This window comes from Myotis daubentonii, chromosome 12, assembly GCF_963259705.1.
Source record: "Myotis daubentonii chromosome 12, mMyoDau2.1, whole genome shotgun sequence".
Classification (NCBI taxonomy): Eukaryota; Metazoa; Chordata; class Mammalia; order Chiroptera; family Vespertilionidae; genus Myotis; species Myotis daubentonii.
Window position 1 is genome coordinate 14,499,013 of NC_081851.1, and position 13,857 is coordinate 14,512,869.

General features: G+C 43.8%; 4 protein-coding genes across 4 annotated transcripts in view; 3 read left to right on the forward strand and 1 right to left on the reverse strand.

Annotated features, from left to right (window-relative positions):
• Positions 1-5,813, forward strand: part of LOC132213904 (protein Daple-like) — a 144,495-nt gene extending 138,682 nt beyond the window's left edge. Inside the window, 1 exon segment of the mRNA XM_059660785.1 lies at positions 5,644-5,813. Coding sequence (XP_059516768.1) covers positions 5,644-5,813 — 170 coding nt within the window.
• Positions 5,814-5,861: 48 nt separating this feature from the next.
• Positions 5,862-6,029, forward strand: LOC132213013 (cytochrome b-c1 complex subunit 10-like). Its single transcript, XM_059658969.1, has one exon. The coding sequence runs from the start codon at positions 5,862-5,864 to the stop codon at positions 6,027-6,029; it is 168 nt and encodes a 55-aa protein (XP_059514952.1).
• A 743-nt stretch (positions 6,030-6,772) lies between these two features.
• LOC132213007 (S-phase kinase-associated protein 1-like) lies at positions 6,773-7,384 on the reverse strand. Its single transcript, XM_059658962.1, has one exon. The coding sequence runs from the start codon at positions 7,344-7,346 to the stop codon at positions 6,855-6,857; it is 492 nt and encodes a 163-aa protein (XP_059514945.1). The 5' UTR covers positions 7,347-7,384; the 3' UTR covers positions 6,773-6,854.
• A 2,934-nt stretch (positions 7,385-10,318) lies between these two features.
• Positions 10,319-10,993, forward strand: LOC132213010 (histone H2A.Z-like). Its single transcript, XM_059658966.1, has one exon. It carries the CDS (start codon positions 10,437-10,439, stop codon positions 10,821-10,823), a length of 387 nt encoding a protein of 128 aa, XP_059514949.1. The 5' UTR covers positions 10,319-10,436; the 3' UTR covers positions 10,824-10,993.
• Positions 10,994-13,857: the final 2,864 nt, after the last annotated feature.

A 13,857-nucleotide genomic window follows, 5' to 3' on the forward strand; every position in this document is an offset into this window, starting at 1 on the left:
TTCTGCACCTCCCCATGTGCAGGACCCTGAGGCCTCCTGGGAGGAGGGCAACCCAATGAACCACCTCAGGTTTCTGACCCACAGCACCTGGGATCCCACACTTTGTCCTGTGAACCACTGCGTTTAAGGTCATAGGTCAGGGCACCAATAGAAATCTTTTGTGTCCCTGTGGCTCCCTAGTCATATAAGCTAAGTCTATTTTCTTCATGGCTCTTCCTATCTTCTGAAATAAAGTGTGGCCTTGGTTCTTGTTCGCCTGTCTGTCTCTCAGGCCCTCTCAGCACCTGAAAGGTGACCTGTGAAGGCCAAGCCCCCAAGACCCAGGTAGACAGCACACACTTGCTGAATGATTTCCTGAGCAAAGAGCTCTTTTCGGATTTCATATATTTTTTATTTGTAATAAACCTGATTCATTAACATGTACATACATATGATATCTTCATCCTCTTTAGGACATCCCACATAGATTCATGAATTTTTAAAATATCTTAATTTTTTGGTCAAAACCCGCGTCTCAATTTCTTGTTCAGAAATGCAGTAGCTGCTTTATGTCCTGCCTCGGGGAGGAGAGGGTTCTGACTGCAGACCAGGTTCACGCCAGGATGTTGCTCCTGTTCCTGGTCCTTCACAGGCCAGTCCTTTGGCCTCTGGTGGCCAGTTGACCCATGATGCGCCCTTACACCTCATCTCCTGTTCACCAGCCTGGTGTTGCTTCCTGCGTTGGTCACAAGGTGCAATATACAGATCCTGTAACATAGAACCCACACCTGAAACCTATATGTTTTTGGTGACCAATGTCACCCCAATGGATTTAATAAATAAAAACATTTTTTTAAAAAACACACATTAGTTATTTTGCAGATTGAAACTGGTTCAGGGAGATGAAGTGACTGGTCTGAGGTTCCCCAATATTCCCACTGCCCATGATTCTGAATGCCCAGCACTTTCTTGTCTTTCTCCCATTAGACTTCAAAGGTCCTGCCTTTAAAAATCCAAAGGAGCTGAAAAAACAGTAGGAAGCTTCAAACCTCCTTTGGAAAGCGAACTTTAAGTCAGCAGAGTGGAACATCTTCTCTATGAGTGTTTCTTTGCTTCTTTGTTCATTCATTTGCCAAATGTATGTTTTACAGACATTTCTAGAACTGACCTTTCAGTACTGGATCTCCCTCTCAGAAGGTGCCTAGGCCTGTGCTAGGACCAAAGAGTCCCCAGTGCTGAGTGGGAATTCAGCAATGACTTTTGAAGGTTTCTGTTTAAGAAATATATACAAATTCTGAATTACTTTGATCACTAGGTACTAGGAAGGGTTCTCCCCTCACAAGAGCCTTTATGCTATTTTCACAAGACCCCTGCTCAGTATCTGGTGAAATAAGGTCAGCTCATTTCACAGAACACAACAGCTGAAACCACAGCACGATTTTTATAATAAGAAATTTCCTTTGCACATTGTACCGAGGAAGAAAAACCTTTAAGAAGAAATGTCAGATAGAGTTACAGTTTTGTATAAATAAAGATAACTATGGATCAAAGTCACAAATATATTCAGTATGTTTAATGTGCAGAAAAAATATAGCTTATTTATTTATTTCTAAGTGGATTTTCTCTTGAGTCCCCCACCAGGGGATAGAGGGGACAAGAGCAAAAGAAAATATTTAGCTCAATTTAATATCTGAGTTCAGCCTCATGAACTGAATCCTGTCTTTAAATGAACACAGTGCCTTTCCCATTGGTGTTATATGGGATGGGAGGTGGAGCTATTTTGTTTTTTCTGGCAACAGGGGCAGAGTCTTTGTATCTCCTATTGTCGCTCAGGGAGTAGCTAGTCTGGGTCCATGTGTGGGGTCCTACTCCAAGTTTCCCTCTGGAGTTCTCACCCAGAGAGCGAGGACATGCAGCATCCCTGCTGGGGGCTCCCAGTCTGCCCAGATAATCCCAGGGGAGCAGTCCTCAGCCCTCCAATTCTAACCCCAGTGTCTGTGTGTCCCCCTCTCCCGTCTGAGAGTCCTGGCTGCAGAGGAGGGGACAGGAGGCATCTGCAGTTCCCTGTCCTCAATCTCTTCATTTGTACCCACAGTTACCAGAGCCCAGAAGGCTTTGCTTCTCCTTCCTATCCGTACAGACCTTCCCTGATGGAAAATTTGAGAACACTGGAAAACAGGGCACATGAAGACTTTTCAAGAGTATGTAAGTGTTTACAAAGTATTTGAGAAAATTAATTTCTAAGTTCTGTTCCTTCTAGGTGCTCTTTTCAAATTTGATCTGCCTGAGGAGTCATCTGTGATTTTTTTTTCCCATCTCACCTTTCCCAGTTTCTCCTCTCATTTTAGTAAAGAAAACTATGCCTTCCCCACCTCCTCAAAGAAATCTTACCATTGCCCCTGGGTGTGACACTCTCTAGCCCTCTGAACTATGAGTGCATGCCAACTAATCGCACTGCATGAAGCAAACTCTTTCTGAGAAGGAATTCTTAGGGTAATCTGAAGGCAGCAGGAAAAACAAAAGCAGAGACCTCAGAGGTATTTGGAGCCTTTGTCACCTCCAGCTACACAAATGTTAAACACAGCCTGATACCTGGCCAGACAGTATAAAATCTCACAGTGCTCAAAAGGGTTGATAAAAGGGAAAAATGGATAAGTTTTTGCTAAATAAACATCTGCACAATAAGAACTAAAAAACCCTAGTTGTCTTCCATAATTCAGGCACTTTACATGTATTGTTCTAATCCCACAATGGTCCCCAAGTGCCTCCCATTTTAGAAAGCCGAGAACTGAAGACAGGAGGCCAGAATTGGTGGGGCTCCAAATCCAGCCAAGTCAGCTCCCCCAGAGTAAGCTGCCTCCTGTGTCAAGGGTTTCCTTGCCTCCCTGATGGAGAGTCTGAGCTGCCGTTCCTAAGACACATGCTGGTGTCTTCATGAATTTCAACCAATTTCCAAAAGCACCAGTGGGGAAAGATTTTTTTTATTTTTATTTTTATTTTTTAAAAAAAAACATATTTTATTGATTTTTTACAGAGAGGAAGGGAGAGAGATAGAGAGTTAGAAACATCGATGAGAGAGAAACATCGATCAGCTGCCTCCTGCATATCCCCCACTGGGGAAGTGCCTGCAACCCAGGTACATGCCCTTGACCGGAATCAAACCCGGGACCCTTCAGTCCGCAGGCCAACGCTCTATCTGCTCAGCCAAACCGGCTTTGGCGGAAAAGAATTTTTACGGCTAAGGACAGCAATAGGAACACAGAAGAGACTCTCATTCAGAACAATTTGAGCATAGAAAATGTTTATAGATATGCTTCCAAATAAATGAATGAATGTCACACTGGGCTCAACGTTTAGACAGGTGCAGCTGCAGAGAGAATCCAGAGACCACTCAGCTGCTCTGTAGACATGGGAGCATCCTACGAATGACACTTGCCTTGACAACTGCCTTGCTGACAAGAATTATGCAGATGGCTTCAGGGGTTATACAAAACTTTATATAAATCAAATAAAGCTTTAGCCAGTACCAGTTTGGCTCAGTGGATAGAGCGTCAGCCTGCAAACTCAAGGTCCCAGGTTCGATTCCTGTCAAGGGCATGTACCATGGTTGTGGGAACATCCCCAGTGGGGAGCGTGCAGGAGGCGGCTGATCAATGTTTCTCTCTCATGGATGTTTCTAACTCTCTATCCCACTCCTTTCCTCTCTGTAGAAAATCAATAAAACTTATTAAAAAATTCTTTAGAAAAAAATATTTAGTTGTTTTTTTTTAAGTGAATTACTGAATCTTCTGAAACTTATTTTGGCTTTTGCAAAAGTTCAAAAAATTCCACATTCTTTATATAGTTTCTTCCTTCGTTGATTTTTTTTTCCCCTCCAATACTGGAAAAAGATAAAAAATGAAGGTATGTTGAAAGAAGAACATAAAGCCGAAACCTGTTTGGCTCAGTGGATAGAGCCATCGGCTTGCGGACTGAAAGGTCCCAGGGTCGATTCCGGTCAAGGGCATGTACCTGGGTTGCGGGCAAATCCCCAATAGGAGATGTGCAGAAGGCAGCTGATCGATGTTTCTCTCTCATCGATGTTTCTAACTCTCTGTCTCTCTCCCTTCCTCTCTGTAAAAAATCAATAAAATGTATTTTAAAAAAAATGTATTTCTACATGGAGGGACCTGGGGAGTGTTATGCTGAGCGAAATAGGCCAGTCAGAGAAAGAGCAGTATCACATGATCTCACTCATATGTGGATCTAATGAGCAAAATAGATCCAGAGACATAGAACCATAAAACAGACTGGTGAATTATAGAGGGAAGCATGGTGTGGGGTGGGGAGAGATGAACCAGGAGCTTATATGCATATATACATAGCCTATGGACACAGACAATGTGTGGTGAAGGCCTGGGGTGGGGCAAGGGTGAGGGCTTGATAGGGGTGAGGGGTGGGGGGGGCAGGGGAAGGGGACATCGCTAATACTTTAAAAAATAAATAAAAATTAAAAAAAATTATTTATATTTTATGGGGGGTTTTTTGCATTTGCTAATTTTGTTTTCCATTCTCTGTCTTCCACACCTCATTTTTACCCAGTAGTCTATGTTCAGTATAGGATTCTCCTCTTCTCAAGGGGTCTTAATAGACTCAAAGGAATGTAACTTTCACAAAAAGTGCTTGAGAAAGGAGTGAACCTCAGAATCCCCTACCTACAGCTTGCAGATCTCTGAGTCTATGAGGAGCTGAGGGCCATATCCAGGTTACATAGCAAGTTAGTGACCAAGCCAGGACTCGAGTCTGATCATTCCCTTCCTGTCTAGAGCGTTCTATTCTCCTCAAAACTCCTGTTAGCTCCGTGTACTTCCAAATTCTTCCTGAGCCTTGAATGGTCATTGAGACAATTATTAATATATTTCATAGAGGAAGGGAGAGGGAGAGAGATAAAAACATCAACGATGAGAGAGAATCATTGATTGGCTGCTTCCTGCATGTCCCTACTGGGGACCAAGTCCACAACCCAGGCATGTGTCCTTGACTGGAATTGAACCCAGAACCCTTCATTCTGCAGGCCGACGTTCTATCCAAAGAGCCCAACCAGCTATGGTGACAATTCTTTTTAATTAAGGCTCATCCAGACCAATCAGACTTCTAACTTGACATCAATTTATGATAGCAGGATGTTCTATCATACCCGTAAGTCCAACCGTATTTTAACCTCATCTTCTATGAGCTTTATTGTAAAAGTGAATACTTACTTTGACCTCCGTAGCACCCTTGGTCTTTTCTAGCAAGATAAACTACTATGGTCTTATACGTTTTAAGAACCAAGAATCACTGTGTCCCAGGGACTTATATATATATAAGCACGTTTACACTTTAAAGCTCTGGAGACCCATTCAAATGTAACAGAGATGCTACTTTAAACCAAGCATGAGTATACGTAATTCACAATGAAAGCAAGGTGATGGAGAGGCAGTAATAACAGCTTCTCAACCTTGTTCCTGTCTCAGTGTCCCTGCCTCCCTTGCCTGTGCTATTTCTTTTGCTTCTGGTTCTAAGTTCTTTGGAAGGTGGGGTGCAGTGCACTTTCTAGAAATGCCAGGCAAGAGGTAGTGGAGTTTAAACATTTTGAAAAAGTCCACTTGACTTCAGGGCTTACTCCCGCCTTGCTGCTGGCAGTCCAGGCCTTCCCTTCAGCAGTTAAGGACATGAGCATCCAGCTAGCACCGCAAGAGAAGGAAAGTGAAGCTCTTAAAAGTTTTACTAAGTGGATCTGTGTGCGCAGCAGCCCAGGAATCCAGATATCGCGTGCCCTGTTGACCCAGGCTGTGGCATCTCTGTGGGCCTAGGCTGTGCGTCCACCTGGGTCACCCTGAACATCAGACCTCGATGAGACAATGAGCAAGTTCCTGGGCCCCTGCTATGTCCAACTGGCCAAGAACTGGATTCCCATGCTGGGCATATGGGGCACCATGGGCACCATGGGGCTAGTGTGGGCCACTGAGTGGAGGCTGATTCTAGACTGGGTAGCCTACATCAATGGCAAGTTTAAGAAGGATGACTAATTAAATTGACCCTCCTCAGACCCCTCTGGCGCCTGGTGGTGCCAACAGGTTCCATCTCAGCCTTTGCTGCATCTGGAACAGCCCCAGCCTTCAGCAAGGATCGCGAGGAAATCCATAGTGTGACTTAGGATTTTCCATGTTTCTGAAAATAATTTTGATGTATGAATGCATTAAACCATGCTCTGAAACCCGGGGCGGGGGGGAGTTAGTAAGTGTCAATAGTGTGCAACATTGTTCACAAACATTCTTCTCTCTTTATCTGTACAATATTTCTGGTGGGAAGTTGTGTTTACCATTTTAAAAACGGAAAAATGAAAGTGGAGAAAGTCCCCCCCAACCCGCCAAATGGTGGCCTAATAGGGAGAAAGGTCACACACCTCCTCCTGGGGCCAGGCCCGAAAAGGGACGAAATCAGACAACATCCACCCAGAAGCACCAGAGTAGACATGGCTGAGGAGACAATTTTCATTTTAATTTTTATTTGTTTGTTTTTTTGTTTTTTTTTCTAATATATTTTATTGATTTTTTACAGAGAGGAAGGGAGAGAGATAGAGAGTTAGAAACATCGATGAGAGAGAAACATCGATCAGCTGCCTCCTGCACATCTCCCACTGGGGACATGCCCGCAACCCAGGTACATGCCCTTGACCGGAATCGAACCTGGGACCCTTCAGTCCGCAGGCCGATGCTCTATTCACTGAGCCAAACCGGTTTCGGCTATTTGTTTGTTTTTTACTGTTTGCCTAATATTAACAATTATAAACAGAGCCGTGCAACTAGTATTTGGAACAATCCCTACAGGGTTACAGTGTCGGGCACAGCTTTTCACTTCTCTTCACACCACTGGTTCTCTATGCGTACCTGGGATTCCTCTTCTTCAGTAAAGTCATTTTTTATATGGAAGGTCTTGCGAATCTCTTCGGGGGTTTTCCCCTTGATCATATTGGCAACAGTCTTGCATGTCACGTCAAGCAAACCCTTGATGTCTAAATAGTTTGCAGCCAGAATTAGTTCAAAGAGTGTCCCTTGGTCAACTTTGAGGAATTCTTGGTCCCAAACAGGAATATCATCTGTTCGCTTCTCTTTGTTCTCATCATCCTCAGGAGGTGGAGGGTCATCCTTGTGGTGGGTGCACCACGAAATGACCTTTTTTAATGTTGCTGCATTAACATTTGGTAGAGGAACTGCGTCATCATCGCCTTCATCTTCCATTCCCAAATCTTCTAACATGGTCTTGATAGTCACAGATTGTTTGGCAATTTCAACATCAACTTCAAATATCTCTCCATCAGAACTCTGCAATTTAATTGGAGGCATGGTGCTCGGTCTCAAGGAGAAAGCGTGCCGGAGGCTGACGAGAGCCGGGCAGCGTCAGAAGAACCAAAAGCAAAAGGTGGAGAACAAGGCCAGTTACTTGTTCGGGCGCCAATTGTTGGGGTCCAACCCCAGCAGGTCCAGGGGTTCCCAAAGGTGCGGATGCAGTTGGCGAAGAAGGAATGACACGGAGACAGCGTTCAGTTGATCAGCAGCCCAGCCAGGTTCTCTAGCCTGGATCTCCAGCGAAGTTCTGTGTTTGATTGTCTTGTAACATCTGTATTTATACCAGTTGATTTTAGTCCTATCAATTTCTCTTCCAATGGTTAGGCGGTTTCTTATCTCCATTCCAGGGAGTAAAGATTATGTAGCTTAAGCGTGATTGTTTAGTTAAAGTGATTAACTACCTGCCTATTTCCCTCCCTAACTTCAGGGGAAAATCCCTATCTGGGGAAACAACCTTTCTTGGAGAGGTGACCTTGGTGAAAACAGATAGCACCAAGAAGGGGAGCAAACATATTAAGAACAGTATGCCATATACGCCAGGTCCCTTGAAACATATGCTGTGCAGATGTTTCTTCCCTGCAGCGACTGTGTCAAGCAGCAAAAATGGACAAGCTTCTGGCAAATTCTCCCTTTTTTATTTTTTAAATGACAGTGTATTTAAGTCCCACAGTATTGCCTTGAAATCTGTTACAGCAAATCTTTTGCAAGAGTGACTTGGCCTTTTGCTCTTTCATACAATTGTAGAATTTGGCTTTTCATGTTCACACACTTGAAGAAAGGGGACCATTGTTATTTCTAAAAGACACTGGAGGAAACATTCTTAGAAACACTGCCCAGTGAAATGTATCTCACCCCCTAGATCAAAGGTAACCATTCACATTCTACCGTCCACTGCCTTCAACCTTATTTTCCTTAACCCAATCTCATAAAAAATCAGTTTAATTATGACCTTGAACTTAGACAGCCCAATCAGTAATCACACATAGTTTATCCATTTTTCACCACAAGTACCCTATAAGGCAATGATGGTGAACCTTTTGAGCTCAGCTTTTCAAAATTTTGAAAAACCTTAACTCTGGTGCCATGTCACATATAGAAATATTCATTTTTATATATTTGCAACCATAGTAAAAAAAAAGATTTATTTTTTTGATATTCATTCTATGTATTTAAATGCCATTTAACAAAGAAAAATCAACCAAAAATATGTATAAAATGAACAAATACAGAAAAACAATGTACATTTAGGAAAAAATAATAATAAAAACAATGATAATCAAATGGTATGAAAACTAGAAACTAGTGACTTTTTTGGTGCTGAAGTTTGTCTGCTAATTCTTTGATTGCAGGTTCATTATTCGTTTGAATAAGGAAGAAGAGTGCAACTATGAACAAGGAATTTTGAGTGCTTCAAACAGAGTGCCTGACACTTTTAGCGAAATAAAAAAATCTAGCAATCGCTTTGCTAAGAATTTTTTCATCAACATATTTTTGTGAGACTTTGTTCTCAGCATTAAATAATATTACAACGAACATAAGAAATGGGCTAACAGATGAAGTTAGTGGTGCTTGCTTGGCCTTGAAGTGCACCAAGTATGAACCTGTTTCTGCTTTTGTTCACGTTATACATATTTTTGGTTGATTTTTCTTTGTTAAATGGCATTTAAATATATAAAATGAATATCAAAAAAATAAATCTCTTTTTTACTATGGTTGCAAATATTTTAAAAATTGAATATTTCTATATGTGACCCGGCACCAGAGTTAAGTTAGGGTTTTTCAAAATGTTTACATGCTGAGCTCAGAAGGTTCGCTATCACTTACTTATAGGGTACTTGTGGTGAAAAATGGATAAACTATGTGTGATTACTGATTGGGCTGTCTAAGTTCAAGGTCATACTTAAACTGATTTTTATGAGATTGGGTTAAGGAAAATAAGGTTGAAGGCAGTGGACAGTAGAATGTGAATGGTTACCTTTGATCTAGGAGGTGAGATACATTTCACTGGGCAGTGTTTCTAAGAATGTTTCCTCCAGTGTCTTTTAGAAATACAAGGGTCCCCTTTCTTCAGGTGTGTGAACATGGAAAAGCCAAATTCTACAATGGTATGAAAGAGCAAAAGGCCAAGACACTCTTGGAAAAGATTTGCTGTAACAGATTTCAAGGCAATACTGTGGGACTTAAATACACTGTCATTTAAAAAATAAAAAAGGGAGAATTTGCCAGAAGCTTGTCCATTTTTGCTGCTTGACACAGTCGCTGCAGGGAAGAAACATCTGCACAGCATATGTTTCAAGGGACCTGGCGTATATGGCATACTCTTCTTAATATGTTTGCTCCCCTTCTTGGCGCTATGTGTTTTCACCAAGGTCACCTCTCCGATAAAATTTTGTTAATAATTTTTATCTTTTTCTTCTTCCTCTTCTTAAAGAATACCCTTCAAATTTCACATAATACTGGTTTGGTGGTGATGAACTCCTTAGCTTATTTTTGTCTGTGAAGCTCTTTATCTAACCTTTGATTCTAAATGATAGCTTTGCTGGGTAGAGTAATCTTGGTTGTAGGTTCTTGCTACTCATCACTTTGAATATTTCTTGCCACTCCCTTCTGGCCTGCAAAGTTTTAGTTGAGAAGTCAGCTGACAGTTGTGTGGGCATTCCCTTGTAGGCAACTGACTGCTTTTCTCTTGCTGCTTGTAAGAGTCTCTCTTGGCTCTGTTTCTGCCTCCCACCCTGGTGCCCTTCTCCTCCCAGTTCCCATCCCTCCCTTCTCCTCCCTTCTCCTCCCTCCTTTCCCAGGTCCTAATAGCGGCTTGGGCTGTGAAGCGCCCGCCCCTCCAGCCTCCTCTGCGCTTGCTCATTGGCTGAAGCCTCAAGGACGCGCACCCCAAGGGTGGGCGGCAGCCATTGGGGGACTGAGCAATCCAAGTATTTGGATGAGGCAACATTCTGCCCTATAAAAGGAGCAGGGAAAGGGGGCGACCGCGCAGTTTGAATGGCGGTGCCAGTGAGTCAGTGCTGGGATCTTGCTGGGTGTCTGGCTCTTCCTTTCTCTGCCCTGCTCGCTTGAGCTTCAGCAGAAATCGACATGGCTGGTGGTAAGGTTGGGAAAGACTCCGGAAAGGCCGAGACAAAGGCGGTTTTCCGCTCGCAGAGAGCCGGCTTGTTGTTTCCGGTGGGCAGTATCCATCGACACCTGAAATCTGGGACGACCAGCCATGGACGTGTAGGCGCTACCGCTGCTGTGTACAGCGCAGCCATTCTGGAGTACCTCACGGCAGAGGTACTTGAATTGGCAGGCAACGCATCAAAAGACTTAAAGGTAAAGCGTATTACCCCTCGTCATTTGCAACTTGCTATTCGTGGAGATGAAGAATTGGATTCTCTCATCAAGGCTACAATTGCTGGTGGTGGTGTTATTCCACACATCCGCCAATCTCTGATTGGGAAGAAAGGACAACAGAAGACTGTCTGAAGGATGCCTGGATTTCTTATTATCTCAGGACTCTAAACACCCTAACAGCTGTCTAGTGTTGGTGATTCCAGCGGACTGTATCTCTGTGAAAAACACAAGTTTGCCTTTGTGTAATTCTATTTGAGCAAGTCGCAAGTTTAATTAGCTTTCCAACCAACCACATTTCTGCATTCGAGTTGTAACCGTATTTAAGTGTTACTTTGGCTTCAAAGAACCTTGATTCTGAAGTAGTGGTTTTGATTGAGTTGACTGCTTTTAAAAAACTGTCTGGATTTTAATTGTGATGCAGAAGTTATAGGAACAAACATTTGGTTTTGTACAGACATTATTTCCACTCCAGTGGATAAGCTCAATAAAGGTCATATCCAACAGAAAAAAAGAAAAAAGTCTCTTTGTCTTTAGCTCTTGGCATTTTAATTATGATGTGTCTTGGTGTGGTCCTCTTTTACCAGAAGCTGCTCCGTCCTTGCTGCTTGACACAGTCACTGCAGGGACCTGGTGTATATGACATACTCTTCTTAATATGTTTGCTCCCCTTCTTGGGGCTGTGTGTTTTCACCAAGGTCAACTCTCTGAGAAAGGTTGTTTCCCCAGATAGGGATTTTGCCCTGAAATAAGGGAGGGAATAAAACCTTTTAAATAAGTGCCAGGTGGGTAGTTAACGACTCTATCTAAGAACAATCATGCTTAAGCTACATAATCTTTATTCCCTGGAAAGGAGATGAGAAATGCCCTAACCTTTGGAATAGAAATTGATAGGATTAAAATCAACTGGTAGCCCTGGCTGGTTTGACTCAGTGGATAGAGCGTCAGCCTGTGGACTCAAGGGTCCTAGGTTTCATTCTGGTCAAGGGCATGTACCTTGGTTGCGGGCACATCCCCAGTGGGGGAGTGTGCAGAAGACGGCTGATCTGATTGATGTTTCTCTCTCATCAATGTTTCTAACTCTATCTCTCTCCTTTCCTCTCTGTAAAAATTCAATAAAATATATTTTTAAAAAAATCAGCTGGTATAAATACAGATGTAACAAGACAATAAAACACGGAACCTGGCTGGAGATCCTGGCTGGAGACCCTGGCTGGAGACCCTGGATGGAGAACCTGACTAGGCTTCTGATTAACTGAACGCTGTCTCTGTGTCATTCCTTCTTCGCCGACTCCATCAACACCTTTGGGAACCCCTGGACCTGCAGGGGTTGGATCCCAACACTCTTTGGATTCCTCTTGTTTGGGAGTCTCTGTGCTTCCTGGACTTGTAAGTCTATTTCTTGCACCAGGTAGGGGAAGTTTTCTGTCATTATTTCTTCAAATAGGTTTCCATAGCTTGCTCTCCCTCTTCTTCTGGCACCCCCATAAAGTGAATGTTTGTATACTTGAAGTTGTCCCAGAGGCTGCTTACACTATCTTCATGTTTTTGTATTCTTTTTTCTTTTTCTTTCTTTCTTTTTTTTAATTCTTATTAGTTAAGTTACTACAAATGTGTCCTCATCTCCTCCCCATTACACCCCATCCTCCCCCCGTCCACTCATGCTCTCATCACCTGTTGTCCATGTCCATTGGTTTGGCTTATATGCATGCATACAAGTCCTTTGGTTGATCTCTTCCCATTACCTCCTCCCTCCACAGAGGTGACTCGCAAACTCATTTTTTTTTATTGATTTATCTTTGTTAAATGGCATTGAAATATATAAAATAAATATCAAAATATAAATCTTTGTTTTATTATGGTTGCAAATATCAAAAAACTTCTATATGTGACCCGGCACTAGAGTTAAGTTAGGGTTTTTCAAAATGCTGACACGCTGAGCTCAAAAGGCTTGCCATCACTGAGGTCCTAGGCTCTCTCCTGTTGCTTCTTCTACAGTCCTTCCTTCGTTTCAGTCCCCAGCTTTAATGAATGGACTGTCAAAATCACCCGGGCTTGTGCTGTGAAATCTTGCCATTGATAATGCTCTAACCAGGTGAGCTGCTGGCCAGGGCCCACCCACCTTGGGAAATGACTGCCACGCTCACGGGAGGTGGTGACAGGCTGAGGGGTGAGCGTGTGGATTTCTGGACTTGCCTGTGAGACCTGCCCAATGACGTTTACACCAGATATGACCGCACCGTGGGGGGATGGGGCAGCAGCCATCGAATCCTCACATCCACAGATTCCTGCCTGACCCGGCTCCAGAGTGGGCTATGGAGGGATAAGGACCCTAGTGGCCACAGGCGGACCACTGGGCCCTGGCTGCCTGCTGACAACTGGAATCCTTAGCACAGCATCTCCACTTCTGGCCCCATGTGATCACCCTTCATAAAAACCACCCTTTCCCACTGTAGCTGGTGTGGCTCCATGGACATAGCTTTGGCTCATGGACTGAATGTGATTCTGGGCAAGGACACATACCTCAGTGGCAGGCTTGATGCCCAGCCCTGGTTGGGGCGTGTGCAGGGGAAAAACAATGGGTGTGTCTCTCCTGCATCAATGCCTCTCTCTCTCTGTCCCCTCCACTCTCTCTAAAATAAATAAATAACTGGATAAATAAATAATAAATGGGGAAAACATCACCCAGTGAGGATTAGCAACAACAACAAGATGTCACAACTGCCCTGTGTGCTCCCTGCCTCGTTACTGAGTCAATGCAACAAGCCCTGCTCTGCACCATCTTCCCTCCTTCCTCAGGACCCGTGGCTCACGCAGGTGCAGGAACACCTCCTGAGGCTGCGATAAGGTTGCCTCCAGGGTCCCAGCTCACATCTGTTTGACCTGGAAGCCCGGGCCGACACGGCAGTGTTTCTCGGATTGGAGATCCGAACAATCATACAGGTTCGGAGGTCAGTGGCATCAGGATGTAATGAGCTAGAACAGGGTCTAACATATGGATCCTAGCCCAGCCTGCATGGCTCCATGGTTGAGGGTTGACCTTTGCACCAGGAGGACATGGTGCGATTCCAGCTCAGGTCACAGGCCCGGGTTGTGGGCTCCATCCCCAGTGGGGGGCATGCAGGAGGCAGCAGGTCCATGATTCTCTCTCATCACTGATGTCTCTCTC